The 17,543-nt window shown below is 40.1% G+C and overlaps 1 protein-coding gene across 1 annotated transcript in view; it reads left to right on the top strand.

Annotated features, from left to right (window-relative positions):
- Window positions 1-16,256, top strand: part of LOC309340085 (amine oxidase [flavin-containing] A-like) — a 31,316-nt gene extending 15,060 nt beyond the window's left edge. Inside the window, exons 4-15 of the mRNA XM_081858596.1 lie at window positions 1,581-1,685; window positions 2,986-3,077; window positions 5,338-5,479; window positions 6,337-6,486; window positions 6,958-7,117; window positions 8,312-8,408; window positions 8,846-8,899; window positions 9,317-9,374; window positions 11,421-11,518; window positions 12,759-12,870; window positions 13,779-13,841; window positions 14,373-16,256. Of these exons, the coding sequence (XP_081714722.1) occupies window positions 1,581-1,685; window positions 2,986-3,077; window positions 5,338-5,479; window positions 6,337-6,486; window positions 6,958-7,117; window positions 8,312-8,408; window positions 8,846-8,899; window positions 9,317-9,374; window positions 11,421-11,518; window positions 12,759-12,870; window positions 13,779-13,841; window positions 14,373-14,534 (1,293 nt within the window). The 3' untranslated portion in view covers window positions 14,535-16,256. The remainder of the gene's footprint in view (window positions 1-1,580; window positions 1,686-2,985; window positions 3,078-5,337; window positions 5,480-6,336; window positions 6,487-6,957; window positions 7,118-8,311; window positions 8,409-8,845; window positions 8,900-9,316; window positions 9,375-11,420; window positions 11,519-12,758; window positions 12,871-13,778; window positions 13,842-14,372) is intronic.
- Window positions 16,257-17,543: the final 1,287 nt, after the last annotated feature.

The following is a 17,543-nucleotide window of genomic DNA, read 5'->3' as shown; positions in this document are numbered from 1 at the left end:
CTATTCAAACACTGCATTTCACATCCATGCAATAGGGGAGCAGAGATCTAGAAGGGAGTTCAGCATGTTGCAGAAGGTTCCAGGTTTAATCCTCGGAATCTGCAGGTAGGGCTGGGAATTCTCCCTGCCTGTGATCCTAGAGAGATGCTGCTAACCTGTGAGGACAGTGCAGAGCTAAATAGAGCAATAGTCAGACTCTGTATAAGGCAGCTCCCTATGTACCTTATCAGATCCATCCTCCTGAGACCAGTGTTATAGAGACCCTGCTGTCAGGAGGGTGACTTTGTGGCTTTGTCTCACCACAGTGGTTTTTATGGCATCCAGGGAAACACGGGACATGGAATTAATGGGCAATGCCCTAACTTGTGCATGCTAGCCTGCTTCTCTACTGAAGTTTAGCAATTGGCAGGATGGGTGGGGCAGGTCTCTATTTGCTTAGGAGATGAAGTTTTCAATTTTGGGTGTCTGTCCTAAAGACCAAACTGAGCACAGTTTGCAAAAGCAGAATGGTGAGAACAGCTGAAGGAAGAGAAGAAGAAAAAACTCTGTAGGAGATTTTGTTTCTGCAATACCTAGAGGTCAGAATACTCATCCCATAGTAATCATTAACCTTTATTTCTGAGGCAGTTGGACAATGAACTTGAGCTTTGTTTATTGCATTTCTTATGTGTTCTTTGATTTCAGTTTGTTGGGGTGGATAAATGGGGTTGTTAGCTGTTGCTTTTTGAATATTTGAAACATCCTGTTAACCTGTGCAGATGAATTATATAGAGCACACTATTAAATGTTGCTTTTTAGAGCCGTTTCAAGAGCAGTTTCATTCTGATGAGCTACATGGCATGAATGTAAAAGGTTTTACTCAAACATGCATGCAAATCAGGACGAAGCTTTTTCTTGCCATAGCCTCAGCCCAGATTTTACAATGCATTTTGCTGACATTCTGGACACACACGCCCATATCACAACTTGGGGACACAAAATTAAATCAATTGGTAGTAGATTCAGCAGCAAAAAATTATGCTCTTCTTAGAAGACATGAGAGCATTCATGCAGTTAGCAAAAGGAAATGGTAGACCTTAAACCTTTCACGCCCTTGTGGTCCTGATCCTTATAGTCCTAAAGTAAGAAGGGTGGCATTCACTTAAGAATATTCATGAAATCACATAAATGACATATGATGCAGCAATATTTGCATCCAGTTAAATATTTATTGATTAATCTCTATGTAGTGTAAAGGGTTTGTTTTGGGGTCGGTCTGGCTTATATTTGAATATTATATTATATTCTCACTAAAAGGAATACATTCCCCTTGATTTTGACTGTGGTATAACAACATGTAGAAAGTTTAATTCCACACACCCACACCCCGGAAATGGACATTATATTCTGTGTATGAAAGCTACCTTAACTAGCTTTGCTTATTGGTTGACGTCTTCAGAAAAATCCATCTTTTTCTATACTTTGTGTTTATGGATTCATTTCCAATTTTGTTTGTGGATTGTAACTGATATGGCTGCTATGGAGACCTCAGATCCATGCCAGGAAACAAATCCAATGTTCCATATATTTATTTGTTTCAGGGAAAGTCCTATCCATTCTGTGGTGCATTTCCTCCAGTGTGGAATCCTATCGTATATCTCGATTTTAACAATTTTTGGAGGACAATGGATGAACTGGGAAAAGAGGTATGCTAGAAACAATGAAGGGATACTATGTATCATTATCTGCAATATTTCTAAAAGCTCATATGGAAAATCATTAGGGCTACATGAAGATAGCATTCAGTAAGAATCCATCAAGAATCAAAGAGAGTTCTTTATACTGTATAATCATTGTGTAGACATTGAAATCTTCAATTATGAAATGTATTGGCCAAATGAGTTGGTGTCATCTGGCATGATTAACAACCAAGTGTGTTTTACTTCAGGAAAATAAACTGTGCCAGAGGCACAGACCTGCCTTTCCGGCACTATCCTAATAATGAAATACAGATAGTGGAAATCTCTTGTGTGCTCAGCTTTGCTGGCTCTGTTGGATGTGACCCAGCCTAGCTTCACTCTATTTTGCCCAGAAGCAGAGTTAGTGGTATATATTTTGTCCAAGCCAATTTTTCTTCTTTCCCTCCACCTGAGAGTTTTTTGCAACAGCAGCAAAGAAGGGGAAAATAAAACAGAGGTAGTGTTGGGGTGGGGGGAGCCCAGTGCCTTGAGAGGGATGCAAATTGCCCCCTCCTCAGTCATCAGGTGGATCATCTGATGGGCAGAAATGGGGCAATAAAGGTCTCTGCCCAGTTGATCTGCATGGATCAGCTGAGAGAAGGAGACTTTGCACCTGAACATCTGCCTTTAAGTGGTGTCTCTCTCTGTGTGTGTATGTACAAGATGCATGTGCAGCCCCTGGAGGGTTGGTTATGGTTGAATGGGACCCTCAGGCCAAAAAGGATTAGCCCCCACTGGGTACCTGGGTATAAGTCCTATTGGACTCAGTGCTGCTGAGTAGACATGTATAGGATTGCACTTGAAATCTTAGTGAGTATTAAATGTACATATAGTGAACTTTGACAGCTCTGGAAAATATCTACTAATAGCTGTCCTATCTCCAGCTGGTCTGACTGATTAAAACAATGTTCTACTGGTTCTGAATAGAAGAATTCACCAATTTAATTTTATTCCACATGGAGTGTTCTGCATCTATGAAGCATGAATATATATACACGTGTGTGTGTGTGTGTGTGTGTGTGTGTGTGTGTGTGTGTGTGTAGATATATATGCATACACACACACGCGCGCACACACACACACAGAGAGAGAGAGAGAGAGAGAGAGAGAGAGAATTGTATTAGCATGCATTTGGGGCTGTGGAGTGAAACTAGTGCCTGAATGCTCTTTCGGTGCATGGATGGAAGTTCAGTTTTAACTGTGATGTATGTAGTCTGGCGAGTAAGAATAGTGACTTATTTCCCCACATCCCACCTCTGGTCTTCAGATTCCAGCTGATGCTCCCTGGGATGCACCACATGCTGCAGAATGGGACAAAATGACAATGAAAGAATTCATTGACAAACACTGCTGGACCAAGTAGGTGATTTGATTCATTTTGAAAGTTTATCTTAATGTGATACTTGCTTCTTTGCTTGCTGCATGCCATATTCAGGCTACATACATCAAAGCCTTATTCATGTTGCCTCTCTCCTCTAGTCATAGAATAACCAATCACACAGTGTGGCTAGAGAAATACATTTGGGAGCAGAAAGTTAAAATTTGTAGAATATACTTAAAGTGTGGAACATGCTTGACAGACTGACCTTAAGCATCCATCCTGATTTGCTTGTGCAAAGCTTATGCACAGGTTAGACAATACCTAGTCTTTACTGAGCATTCATTCTGATTTCTTTGGTGGGCAGTTATGCAACAATGAGTAGTCATTCTGATTTGTTTTCAGGGTGTTCACACTTCTTCCCGGTAAACATTGGTCCATCTCACACGTTTCAGTGCTTTCCCCATCACTTCCATAAAATCTGTTTTTTTAAAAAGTGCATTCATTGCATCAATGAATAATAAACATGAATACTGGAAGATGTATAGAAAACGCGTTCCTGATTCTGAAGGTGAAAGGAGGGGCTTTGGGATATGGTATTATAGTACCTATTACCATTCCCCACAGTTTAAGAGGTAGTTCCACTTGTTTCCCCACATCTCAATGTATGCATGCATTGAGAGACAGGAATAGGGAGAACTTTGGTGGACTTCAAGGGAAGACTCCTCACAATGAGGCGTATCTGCACTGCGTGTGGTGGGGCACAGCCACCCTCCTGCCATTGACGCCATTGCTGCTTATCTTGGCAGGGCCATGGTGAGGTTGGGACTACATGGTTGCACTGGCAGAGTTGCTGGATTTGTGACAGTGCTGCTGCTGTATGCTCCTGGCCTCACCCCAGCCCAACCCTGTCCAGACAAGGAGCCATGATGCCCCAGCCATGCCATGCCCCACCACACACACCAGTACTGAGGGTTCAAAAGAGATGCTGAAAACCTTTTCAATTACATAAATGATGAGCTTAATGAGGCTTCCTTGGAGGGCAGAGGCAAACATCACCACTAAATGTGAAATATAAAGGTAAAGGGTAAAGGAACCCCTTATCATTAGGTCCAGTCATGACCGCCTCTGGGGTTGCGGCGCTCATCTCGGTTTATTGGCTGAGGGAACCAGCATACAGCTTCCAGGTCATGTGGCAAGTATGACTAAGCCGCTTCTGGCAAACCAGAGCAGTGCACGGAAATGCCGTTTACCTTCCTGCCGGAGCAGTACCTATTTATCTACTTGCACTTTGATGTGCTTTTGAACTGCTAGGTTGGCAGGAGCAGGGACTGAGCGACGGGAGCTCACCCCGTCACAGGGATTTGAACCGCCGACCTTCTGATCAGCAAGTCCTAGGCTCTGTGGTTTAACCCACAGCGCCACCCGTGTCCTTAATGTGAAATATAGTTTTCCCCAAAGCAAATATTAATCATTGACTGCAACCATTGAATAAATAAGGCTACAGTACGTTGAATCCATATAATTTGTACATTCATATTGCTTTTGTAGACTAACAGCCTAGTTGGGAGCTACCTCAGATCATCAGCTGGCCAATTCTGGTCTAGACCAATATTAATATGCTATCTGCAGTTTTAAGATCTTTGCAATTAACAGAGATTTTGGACAATTTATTTTTAGTGGAAGTGATAACATCTAGGAATGTAATAAAGGCAATAAATTCTGAACAAATCAATAGCAGTACAAAATTAATGAACAAAGGAGGAGCTGTCACTCATTAAAATGATCTTTCCTCATCAGATTAAGAAAACACTTCACTCTCTTCTATTATTATTTATTAGATTTCTTACCTACCCTTCACCATAAGATCCCAGGGCAGGTTGTAATGGCAGAAACAATAGAGTTTAAAACAAAAGAAAACCAACAATCAATAATAATATTTTAAAATCCTTACATTAATTCACAATTTTCAGGTAGGCCAAAATAATACTATTGAGTTATCAAAGCCCTGGATAAATAAGTGCATCTTCAATGCGTGATAAAAGCCAAATAATGATGCTGCAGGAGGCACACCTCTGTTTGGTTGGAATTCCACAGTTTATGGGCTACTCTTATCTCACATTGCCACCCCTCAAGCTTCCGAGGGTGACAGAACTACCAAGAAGGCCAATTAAATAAATCTTTGCTTGGTCTCCTAATAATAATATATAAAAAAATTGTAGAGAAAAGTACTGTTGATAATATCAAATTAATATCAATAGCTCTCAATCTTTGTTGTTTCTACCTCTTCATTGTATAAAGAACCACTAGGGATTTTGCTACACTCTTTGTTGATATCAACGTCACTTCGGAGTCACACATGGTCTCTGCTCTCTGGTTCCTGTGGTATGTGAAGCTGTGTGGAGGAACAACCAGGATATTTTCTGTAACCAATGGAGGGCAGGTATGTGAAATCATACATGGATTCTTCCTAACTGATGGAGAAAGAGCATTTGACAAGAACTCAATGTGCCGGAATAAACAAACAGAAGACCATGCTATTTTGAACATTTAGACTCTTGTTGAAATTAGATTAATATTATTTCCTCTCCCACATTCACACACCCCATACTATGGAGGCTTTACTGTGCTATTCTGATAATGATCCAGTTTAGTTTCTATGGTTACTAGCCAGTTACCTCTGTTCTTAAGAATTCTGTATCTCATCACCACCACCTCCTGCCCAGAGTCTCTAGTTTAATAAACATGCACCCAAAGTACAGTGCTACTTATTGCCTGACCTAATCACAAGGGTCTTTGGGAAGGTCCCTCAATTAGAGCAGAATTTATAAAATAGTTTGTATAATTTCTGAGAACATGAAAGTAATAAAGAGACAATATTTCAAGGAAAACTTTGTCGGGAGCACTGCTGTCCCCAGTAAAAGCAATATTTCATAAGCTGGAAGCTTTATGCTTTCCCTGTGCTTGTATTAATTGTGAATTCTTCTGACCTAGAAATGATAGCAAAATACTGTCTATGATTACCTCTTTCATAATTATACTAAATGTATTAGAGATACCATATCCCATAGAAGAGAACTAATGTGCTTTTGTCCAGATATGGTTCTGGTTCAGGGCTGACGCCAGTAGTCAACCAGGTCAAGCACATGTTGAAGATGTTTGCTGATTTTGATTACTTGGGAAATCCAGCTTTCAATGTCTTTTTCTATCAAGCTTAACTAAAGATGGACTACACCATTTAAAATAAAATAAAATAACAACATTGTTATCTTATTTCTCTGATGGTGCTGGTGTTCCCAGGAGAGGAAGTTTGTCGGGGGTTCTGGACAGATAACAGAGAAGATAATGGCACTACTCAAAGGCACTGTGAAACTGGAGAGGCCTGTAATCCACATTGATCAATCAGGTGATAGTGTCATTGTGGAGACACTGAACCATGAGACATATAAGGTAATCCAATAAGAATAAAACATAGTATGCATTTAATAGGGGGCATGTCCGCTATAGCTTTTAAGCCAATGTAATCAGCCCCACCCTTGTGTGTTACTCTGCTTTTCTCAGTACTGAGAAAATCTTTGAAATCTATTTTATTGATCTATTTATGAGAGCTTCATCAGCCTCTGACATTTTCCTGTCCTCACTGTCACTTGCTTCCTTCCTTTCTTTTATATTTATGTCACTGGACTTCCACTACAGTGCTCACAGCTTTTATCCAGTACAAATGTAAATGTCAGAATGATTGAAGTACTGAGCGAACATCTCTCAAAAGTGTGTAACATTTTCTCGTACAGATCTGTATGAAAAGCTTATGCCACGATAAATGTTACTCTTTCAACATTTAACAAAGCAGCGTTAGCCTTTAACTGCCATGGTTGCTCTTCTGGGATATGCGTCTTATGTTTTCCTGTTTACATTTTGCAGAGCAAGTACGTGATTAGTGCCATCCCACCAGCCTTAACCACAAAGATCCATTTCAAGCCAGAACTACCAACAAAAAGAAACCAGTTAATCCAGCGTATTCCCATGGGCTTCGTTATCAAATGCATGATGTACTACAAAGAAGCCTTTTGGAAGAAGTCAGGTATGTGTGCTTTAAGAATTGATTCATTTATATCCCACTTTCTGCTTACTAAAACAGAGTAGACTTTGGCCTTTCAAATTTGAGTAGCACACTGTGCAAGGTGAAAATCTTGTGGCCCCCCCCCCACCTCTCACCTTCTTTTTTTTCTTTTTTTTTTTTTAAAAAATGGAACGCTTCACGAATTTGCGTGTCATCCTTGCGCAGGGGCCATGCTAATCTTCTCTGTATCGTTCCAATTTTAGTATATGTGCTGCCGAAACGAGCACCCACCTCTCACCTTCCATCTTGCTCAATTCACTGTGTCATACTTGTAATGCCATGTGGCGCCCCCTAGGCTATCCATCTAGTGTAGCAGAACCACTTAAAGAGTCGCGGACGACTCTGGAGTTGGGGCTCTCATCTCGCTTTACTGGCCGAGGGAGCCGACGTTTGTCTGCAGACAGCTTCCAGGTCATGCTGCCAGCATGACTAAGCCGCTTCTGGTGAACCAGAGCAGTGCACGTAAACGCCATTTACCTTCGTGCCAGAGCGGCACCTATTTATCTACTTGCACTTGACATGCTTTCAAACTGCTAGGTGGGCAGGAGCTGGGTCCGAGCAACGGGAGCTCACCCCATCATGGGGATTCGAATCGCCGACCTTCCGATCAGCAAGCCCTAGGCTCAGTGGTTTAGACCACAGCACCACCCAGTTATGCTGCCCTAAATCTGCCTCTGGTAGAGCTCAAGAAAGCTAACAACATTCAAAGTAAAACTGTAATAAAGGTGGAGTTAACAAGCATCTAAGTTTCGTCTGATGGGCGGGTACACAAGTTGTGTAATCCTGTCAATATGTACAATCACTAGTGTTGATGCACTTTCCCTTTCTAACCCATATTAATCACAACATAGATATGCAGTGTATTATCTCAGTAACTGTGTTTAATATAATTATCATTGTATATGACAATGGGAGACAGGGAGGCATATCAAAGAGTTTTTGAATATTGCAATGAGCAAAAAATGATTATTGTAAAGAATTTAAGATTAGAAAGTGCATTCCTTGGAAGTTTGAACAGGAAGATTTATGCAGCACAAGAGTTCTAAATGTGCAATGGCTAACAGGATACTTAATGTTAAAATTAATGTACATTTGTGCCTGGAAATAGTACTCCACACTGAGTATTTCTGGTGGCCATTCTATTTTTCCTTTCAGATTTTTGTGGCTGTGCAATGATTTTGGATGAAGAGGCTCCAATTTCAATCACCTTAGATGATACTAAACCTGATGACTCTGTACCTGCTATTATGGGGTAATGAAGCCTGCATTTATATATTAGATGCAAAAAATATTGACAGAAAGACTTGTGCAAGACCAGCTGGTGTGAATATATGGAATATATGCTAGGTAACATTAGAGAACCCTATAGAAAAATGTATTTATGCCTTGCTATTAGTTCCATCATGCATATCCTGAACTCTGTCCTTCATTTCACACACATGCAAACATTATCTTTTAGCACTTGTTGCTGTGCCCACAAATCCTCACATACCACAAGGGAATCTACATGCCATTGCAGGAATCCAGCACTGTATTGAAGTTACCAATTTCTGAAGTATAAGACTAGTTGCATGTAGCTCTTACATATTGCTGTTGGGTTTTTCTAAACATTTTGGTCGCATGTATCTTTCCCCCCCAATTGGTACCTTTGTGTATGCAATATTGACATGTACTTTCCTCCCTGTTTAGCTTTATCCTTACAAGAAAGGCATTTAGACTAGCAGATCTTAGCAAAGAGGAGAGGTAAGAATAAGCAACTGTTTGTATTCTCTAACAATAACTAATTCTTTATCGTTGTATATGGGCGCATTTTTAAGATGCAGAAGTCAGATTTTTAAGATACATACAATCAAACCTAACTTCATGGTTGTTATGAGTTAGTAGCTTGGACAAGGTCACCTAACAAGCTGAGCAGCAACTAAATAGCATGCTCTAACTCTCTGGAAGAGGCGAAAGTCTGCCATCTTTGTGTATGAACTTCAGTTTAGTACAAAAAATGTAGTCTTTTGAGTAAATACACTCACTGGAAGATTTGAGTTGTTCAGTGGTTTTGATAGTTGTTTGAAATCTTATTTTGCTATCCTATTAGTTTCAAAAACCGGATGATTATGGATTTGGGCCCTTTCACATTTTGTCTGTTCCTTTTGCTTCTTCATGTAGGAAGAGAAAAATCTGTGAACTCTATGCAAAAGTCTTTGGATCAGAAGAAGCTTTACATGTAAGGAAGAAGAGCATCTAAAATTGGTGGAGTATTAATTATTACAACTTATGGTTTAGCTATATGAACATTTGAGGTCTGTGTTCATATTATTATTTGTTTCTTAGGTGAAAAGGTAATAGATGACAACTATTTTATCCCTTGCCATCTGAATGAAATCCTTAAATGTAAATATCAGGTGATATCCAGTCATATTCAGAGCAGACCCCTCAGAATCAATAAGAGGAAAATGCAAAATTGCATGCCACAAATTAGGAGATACAGGTGTGTTAAGTAAATTAGCACAATCATTACAGGTGGAATAGGGTATGTGATAACAATCTTTTTGAAAATGAATGAAGACCTTTTATATTATATTAGAATGCAAGACAAAATAAGGTACTGGAAAACTCCCCTTTTTGTAAAAGCAATCTTTTCTTTTTATTTGGAAATATATATTTTACAGCATGTAATTGAATAATGTAGTGTTCTTTTGTTTATTTTTCCTTGTAAAGCAAAATACAAATCTAGCTTGAAAGCAGTGCTTCTGTTATAGGGAAGTGTAATTTATCATATGACAGCAATCTTGTTAATGGTTTTGATTAATGTTTATGTGCCTATCTTGCCTCAAATGGGTGATTAGCAAAAGAAGCTTGATGGTCTTTAATTATTTAGAATCTCAGAGGCAGAAAGAGGCAGGTATCTTTGAGGAATGTTGTTTGGGGATCTGATGCAGGAAGAACCATGTAGTGATAGTCAACTACCTTTTAATCAGAGTTGCTCCATTGATATTTACGTAAGAACAAAGCTAAATTAAGTTTATTAATTTCAATAGGACTACCTATGAGCAAAACTTAGTTGGTAAAACTTACTTTTACTTTGGATCTATGTGGAAGCAACCATAATCTCAATGGCAATCATACCAATCTCTATACATCTAAAGATGATCAGAACTTGTTTGCCTATCTTACAGACTATCCAAAGGCAACCCTGAGAGGTGGAATTATGCTTTCTTAAAACATGTTAACCGTTACTCTTAGAACATTGTTTCAGAAGGCAACTGCCATATTCTTTTGTACTGTTGAAACACTTTGTTTATGAAGCATAGCCTAATCCCTTGTATCCCATCATTGAAATCTTCAGAGGAGTCACTATTAACGACTGTCCATGGCTTGGATGAAAACAGCTCATATCCACCAAGAGCTGTGCATTCAGCATTGTGGTTCCAATCTTATGAAATTCCCTTTCAGCTGAGGTCAGGCAGGCCCCCCTCCCCCGTTGAACTTCCAATACCTGTTTAATACCTTTTTTGTTTGTTCCAAAAGACATTTTAACTGAAGTCTGGTTTTATAGTTGTAGCACATTTTTTTATATTTTCTGTACTGTATTCCTTGTACACATCTTAGAGATGATTATAGTTAAGCAGTATATAAATCATTTAAATAAAAAAAAAATAAGCCAAATCAATAAAGTTTAGAAAAAAGTAGATTCTGTTCAATACTGATAGGAACAAATTAATGCAGACTTTTCCCATTTGCATGAAGACTCTCACTTTTTCCTGGAGGGGGGAAATTGCAGGGGGGTCACTTCTACCAAGGACTGCCCCGTGGGGTTGAGGAGCATAACCTATGAGTCCATACCATGGGACTGCAACATGTGAAAACAATGCAAGTTCTGGAAATTAAAGTTCTGCTCCATTATTACCATTTCTTCATAGACATACTGCAAGAATAGTCATTTCTCTTACCTACCAATCCTCAAAGCACTCGGCTCTTCGGAGATATGAATCAGGCTTTGTGTTAGAGAAATGCTTGAAAAATCACAGCCTGGTTCATAGCCAGTAACAGTGAAACCCAGCTTAGTCCAAAGTATTGAGTCAGCACTGTGAAGTAGCATAACCTCCTTCTCTGATTTATATGAATTGTATTCCGTTTGTAAATTAACACACCTCCCTGTAATCCAGTAATGGAAACCTGGAAAAATATCCAGCATTTACAATGTAAATTCTGCCATGAATCAATGCCTTAAAAAACAAACAAAAAAACTTTGTTTGATTTATTCCTGCAGCCAGTGCATTATGAAGAAAAGAACTGGGGTGCCGAACAATATTCTGGTGGCTGCTATTCAGCCTATTTGCCACCAGGCATTATGTGCCAATATGGAAGGTACAACTAGCTAATAATATACTCTTGTTCTGTTGTTGCTAGCAGAAATTTGTTGAACTATAAAACCTTCTAGATATGAAGCCTGCTACACTTAGGCATACTAATACACTATCCTAGTGAGAAAAATGCCAGAAAACTGAAGCTATTGCCAGCAGGCAAAATAATAATATGCTGTAAAGCACTCTGTAAAAGCATAATAATCTATTTTAAGGTTGTAGATAACATGCTCCTGATTTAGGCATCATTGAGGAGAAACAATTCAATTACAGACATGGGGCTTAACTACAGATTACTAGCAAATATGTGGCTTGGGACCTCTGAAGGAGAAGACAGTTGCGGGGGGGCAGGGGGGCAGTTTGGAGATTCCCACCCCCGAAATGGCCCACATATGTCCAGTTCCCTTTGTCTGATTCCTATTAATAGATGTTGGATATATTTAAACCTCTGGAACTGGGGATTACTAGTGCTGAGGCAAAATGGGAAGGCTGCATTTTTGTTTCTTGCAGAACACATCACCCACTCATTCCTTTTTTACTGTGTTAGGTTAGATGGTATGTCACCATTGGCTAGGCAACTGGACCCAGTGTTCTCTCCTTCAGCTCCAGTCACAATTAGCAGAATATTTGGACTGGAATGTGGACAGAGATTCACATCTGAATGTTCAACCAAGTCCACATCCTGCAACGATTAGTACTGCATAATTAGATGTGATAATTGGAGGCAGGGCAGAGTCTTGCTGCACAATACAAATTGACAATGATGCTGTCAACAGTCAAGGGTGGCACAGTTGGGAAGCAGAGATGCTTTTCCTTTCCATTTGAAACAATAGCCAATTAGGGTAATGGCGTAATCATGAATGGGAGGGGAAAAAATGAACAGTGAAGTGGAAGGTTCTGTGAGTTTTCCAAACATTTGCACCTTCCCTGAAACAACTTTCACAGTGTTACTGGCCACCCCAATCTCTGCCAAGCAGTGCATGAGATTTCAAAGAGGGTCTTGGCACTCAACCAGGGTCTGTGTTCCTTTGGAGAAAATGAGACACAGTAGAGTCGGCAATGTCTTTGAAATCTGAGTTATTTACACATGTTTACACATATTTATACCAGATCTGTAACAATAGCAAAAGTTGAACATTATGAATATTTGATGCTATACTGCCTGCTACTGTTCAGTAGCCTAAATCTCTTTGCTCTCAGTGCCTACCAAGTGGGACTTATGTGTTGCAATGTTTGTTTTACAGGGTCATTCGTCAGCCAGTAGGTAGGGTCTACTTTGCTGGCACAGAGACAGCTACTCAGTGGAGTGGCTACATGGAAGGTGCAGTGCAAGCTGGAGAGAGAGCTGCCAGAGAGGTAAAGAGAGCCAGAACTCACTGGGCATCTTCATTAAAGACCTAAATGATATAGCTGTACCAATGAGATTTTGGGTCTTCTTGGTATTCAAATTCAATGTCACTGTGCTAAAGAGAGAATTCTCAGCAAATCAGAAGGACCGAAGAAGAACAAAAGAAACTAACATTCTTTTATAACAATCAGCTGCTAATGAATCCCAGCTATTGTTGTTTAATGTATCCTTGAAATGCCTGAATCAAAGTTTTTATGTACAATAGGATTTTTTCAAACAGAATGCTAATTAAGCCAGAATAAACTTGAATGGCGTGGAGCAGCTGCTTTAATTTAAACAATAGCTCTTTGTAGTCAAATGTGCACCATTCAGCTATCAAGTAAACCACTTCAGATGACTCAAACGATAAAGGTATTAGGTGTGTGTCAGTTAATGTTGCGGTATTTTCTGTATAGGCTAGATATTGAGGACTTGGATCTATGAATCTTCCTAGCTTGCCGTATTTGTGGGAAGTAAACATGGAACCAATTCGTATCTCACCTCATTGTCCTACTGAATTATGAGTTGCCCTTGTGGTGTGTTTATTTTTCCACATGGTCTGGTTTTGCACCACCAACATACTGGTAATGTTTGAAATTCGGATCATTTAGGATGGTCAGACGATGTGGTGCTTACCACATCAGTGGTGTACCTTCTGGGAAGCCAAGAGAGTTAGCATGGAAGTTAAGTGTATGATCTGTCTCTGATCTTAGATCTGTCCTTGCAATGTGGGATTCTAGTATGTGGAAACAGTGTCTGAACACCATGTGCGATGCAGGAAATGGCCCTCAGTTGTCTTTATCTCATTTCTGCCTTCATGACTTGCATGGTGATGAAAAGAATTACTGTTAGTGGGATATCATTTTCTGTCTTCCAGATACTGTGCAGTATGGGAAGGATTTCAAAAAATGAAATTTGGGCGACAGAACCAGAATCAAAGGCAAGTATGATTTCTCATGCTCTTTTTGTACGGCTGAACCCAACATTTCATTGTCTGGCTTATATGACTGCATCACTATAATTGATTGCCATATTATTATGAGGATACCTGATAGAAAAATAGCCATGAACTTAAAATGGAAATCTTGGCCTAGTTTCTAGTGTGTGCATTCAAGGTGGGCATATTTCATTAGCAGAAGCCCAAACAGCCCTGCATTCTCCCACTGGAAAAATTGCACATAAATAGTTTCCAGTTAGTTAAGTACAGTGGGAAAAGTCATTCCCATGCTTTGCAAGTCTCTCATTCTGCTCCTCAAACTGCCCATCTCTATCCCATAGTACCTGTCTCCACCTCCTTCTAGTTCCTGATAGTCTTGCAGTCTCACTCATTTGCTTACATACCAGATAGGGGTTCTTCTAGCTTTCATCTAGCAAGAGTTAGTTTCTGGCGCCCTGTTTAACTGCATTGTACAGTTGCTTTCTTTGTTGTTGAAATTGCTGTGCTCTAAAAATGACTGCACATTCTACCTAGGATGTCCCAGCTTTCCCAATCACTACCACGTTTTTGGAGAGGAACTTGCCATCTGTCCCAGGCCTCTTGGGGTTCCTTGGATGTTCTGCTTTCCTCACCTCGCTGGCTGCAGCTGGACTTCTTGCCTATAAAAAGGGACTTATCTTCCGAGAATGCTTCTGAAGAAAATGTTTCCATTTCGCCCTTCATGCTGGGTATTGTATTTTTATCATGGGAACTGTATTTTTATCTGTTGCTTTTATAAGTGGCCTTGAGTGGGTGAGTTTTACCCATAAAGGTTACCTATAAATATTTTCAATGAACAAATGTTGTTCTTGGAGAGAGGTATCAACACATCAAAAAGAGTTTTAGTGTCCATTTAAAAATCAAGTAGTAGTGAAGCAAAAGTTCTATTTTCTAGTTCAAGCCCCATGTTGGGCAAAAGGATCCTGCATAGCTGGGGGTTGGACTAGAGGACTCACATGGTCCCTTCCAACTCCACAATTCTATCATTCCTCACTTACTTTTATTGATTAAAGTCAGTGGCCTTTTATCCCTTATGCCTTTTGAGAACAAGCCAGAACAGATACTTTGCACATTTCACAATGCTTTTGGGAAAATTCTGTTTGTCTTAATATATTTTTTTTTAAATCTCACAGTGAACAAATCAATGTTAAAGGCTTACTCTAGTGGCTCATTAAACTAGATGTTTATGCTGTCAAGTGCCTGTTGTACTTAGTGTACTGCCATTTAAAATGACAAAACTGTAATTTTGTAAATTTTGCAACTGTAAATGTAGTTTCAGCTATTATAAGATATGAGGTTCAGCATGGATTTGACTAAAGAGAAATAACTAGCATTAAGTGCAAAAGCAAGGTAATAAAGTTGGCAAGAGAGATAATTTAGGATTCCCAAGGCTCTATAAATAAAAGTGGGGTTACGATACGAGATGTGTGTAATTATTTTACATGTATTACTTTACAGAAAAAGGTATAGAATCCCTCACTATGTTCTGAACACATAAGATGTTGCTTTGCCATTTTTAAAATAGGAGTAACTTACAAACCCCTTAATTAAAAATAGAAACTAGGGAAGTAGAGTCACATTTGTGTAGAAAGCTAGACAAAATGTTTCCCTTCTGACACAAACAAATAAAAATAAATCAGCTAAATGAAAATGGGTTGTATTCTGCTAAGCGTCCTTATTTCTCATAACACTGTGGGATAGTTTAAGTTGACAGACAGTGAGTGGAATTAAACTAAGTTTCTCAGAGTAGACCCACTGAAATTGATGAGCATGACTGAGTTAGATCCATTACTTTCAGTTGGTCTGTTCTGAGTAAAACTTAGTTGACTGTCCCCCAGAAACTGACCCATGGTCATCTAGTGAGCATGGTGGCTGGACAGGCATTTGAACCCTGTTCTTCTCAGCCTTACACAGTACTCTACGGGTAATCAGTGGCTACTAGCCACGATGGCTATACTCTGCCTCCACCATGATACTTCTGAATACCAGTTGTTGGAAATCACAGGAAGGGAGAGTTATCTTGTGTTCAGGTCCTGTTTGTGGGTTTTCCACAGGCATCTGATTAGCCGCTGTGAGAATATGTTGCTGGACTAGATGGGCCACTGCCCTGATCCAGCAGCTTTTTCTTATGTTGTTAATGTCCAATGATAATGTGACCAATGGTTCCTGGAAAAGACAATTTACTTCAGGCAATGTTATACAGGTATGTAGATAACTGACAATTTGGTGATAAGGGTATCCAAGTCTGTTGGGTGCTCCTCTCATCATTAACTACCTTTATAAAATGGTAGATACGATTTGTGCCTCTTATCTGTGTAATTTAGTGAAATGTGCCTTTGAACATTCCTTGAATTGCCATTAAAGTATCCATTTAAAACACTCCAGATCATTCAAGCTGTGTCATTTTTATGTCTATTGAAGGGCAATTTGTCTGCTGCAAATTACACCCTCCCTGCAAATGCATATACGCACAGCTTTTAGGAAACATTTCAGAGCTCTGTAAAAGAGGATGTGACAGCTCTAGATGCTAATGACCTTGGTGCAGGGAGAGGGGGAGTGAGGCATTTGGACAGAAGGGTGACGCTCTCACAAGTGCAGCAATGGGTACACACAGAATTTTGCTATGTTTGTGGCTCTCTGAATTGAAACAAGCATGATATGTGCACAACTCTGGGGGAGTTGGGTGTTCAGATTATTTCTTGGGGGCGGGTGTTTGAGGAGGGACGGCCAGATGGCAATGTGGCACTCAGGAATGTTGTGACACTCAGGAATGTCCCGGCTCTCTCTGAACTCAGCGGGAGCCAGGGTGTTCTTCAAAACAATGCTGATTACCTGGCTTCTTCAGCAAGGGCAGGGAAGATGAACATCTATGACGCATGCTGGAGAGCCTCCCTCTCGGCAGTGGAAGTGGTGGGGTGGGCAGAGGACTGCCTCTTGCACTTCTGCCTGAGGTGGGTGCTTCACCACGACTCATGGGTGGGCTGGCTCCGGCTCCAAGAAGCATTGAAGAGAAGACATGACTTTGTATCCCCAAGATTAGTATCCATTTAGAAATCTCTCTCTTTGGTGCAACTTCATGTTGAAGTTCCTGTTGTGTGTTATGGCTCCAATGCAGAATGGCCTTTTGCTTTGTGCAGCCCACTTCTTCTGCAAGTGGATCAGCCTTGCTGATTTGGGGCATTTAGGGGGAACCTTTTATTGGCTTGTGAAGTGGTTGTATTGTTCTGCAGCTGCTATCTTCAATCACTTAACATTGCCTTGTGCTGTGTTCCAAAACTTCACACAGAGAAAAGCACTTCTCATGACTGTGGGAGCTGCAAATGGGATTTCGACTAAAAGACTTTCATTAAAATTGGCAGTATCCTGCTGCTTGCTGACATGATGCTCCTGCTGGAAGCAACATCTTTCTTTTGCTGCGGAATAAATTTATACATCCAATTTCTTCCTACTTTTTGATGTTTCTGACAACCAGCTCAAACTTAACAGAAGTAAACTTAAATCTTTCTGTAAAGTAGATACAGTGAAGAACATGCTGAGCTTTAGCTGCAAGGACAAAACCATTCTTCTCAGAACACTGGGCTGAATCCAAGTACTGTTGCCATAGAACTGCTGTGTGTGAATAAGTGCCCTGAGTCAGAGAAGATGTGACACTATGGATCTGTTGTT

Source organism: Podarcis erhardii (assembly GCF_964252035.2).
Source record: "Podarcis erhardii genome assembly, chromosome: 4".
NCBI classification, from domain to species: domain Eukaryota; kingdom Metazoa; phylum Chordata; class Lepidosauria; order Squamata; family Lacertidae; genus Podarcis; species Podarcis erhardii.
The sequence above is the reverse complement of the archived record's forward strand: the minus strand, read 5'-3'. Positions and strand labels throughout refer to the sequence as shown.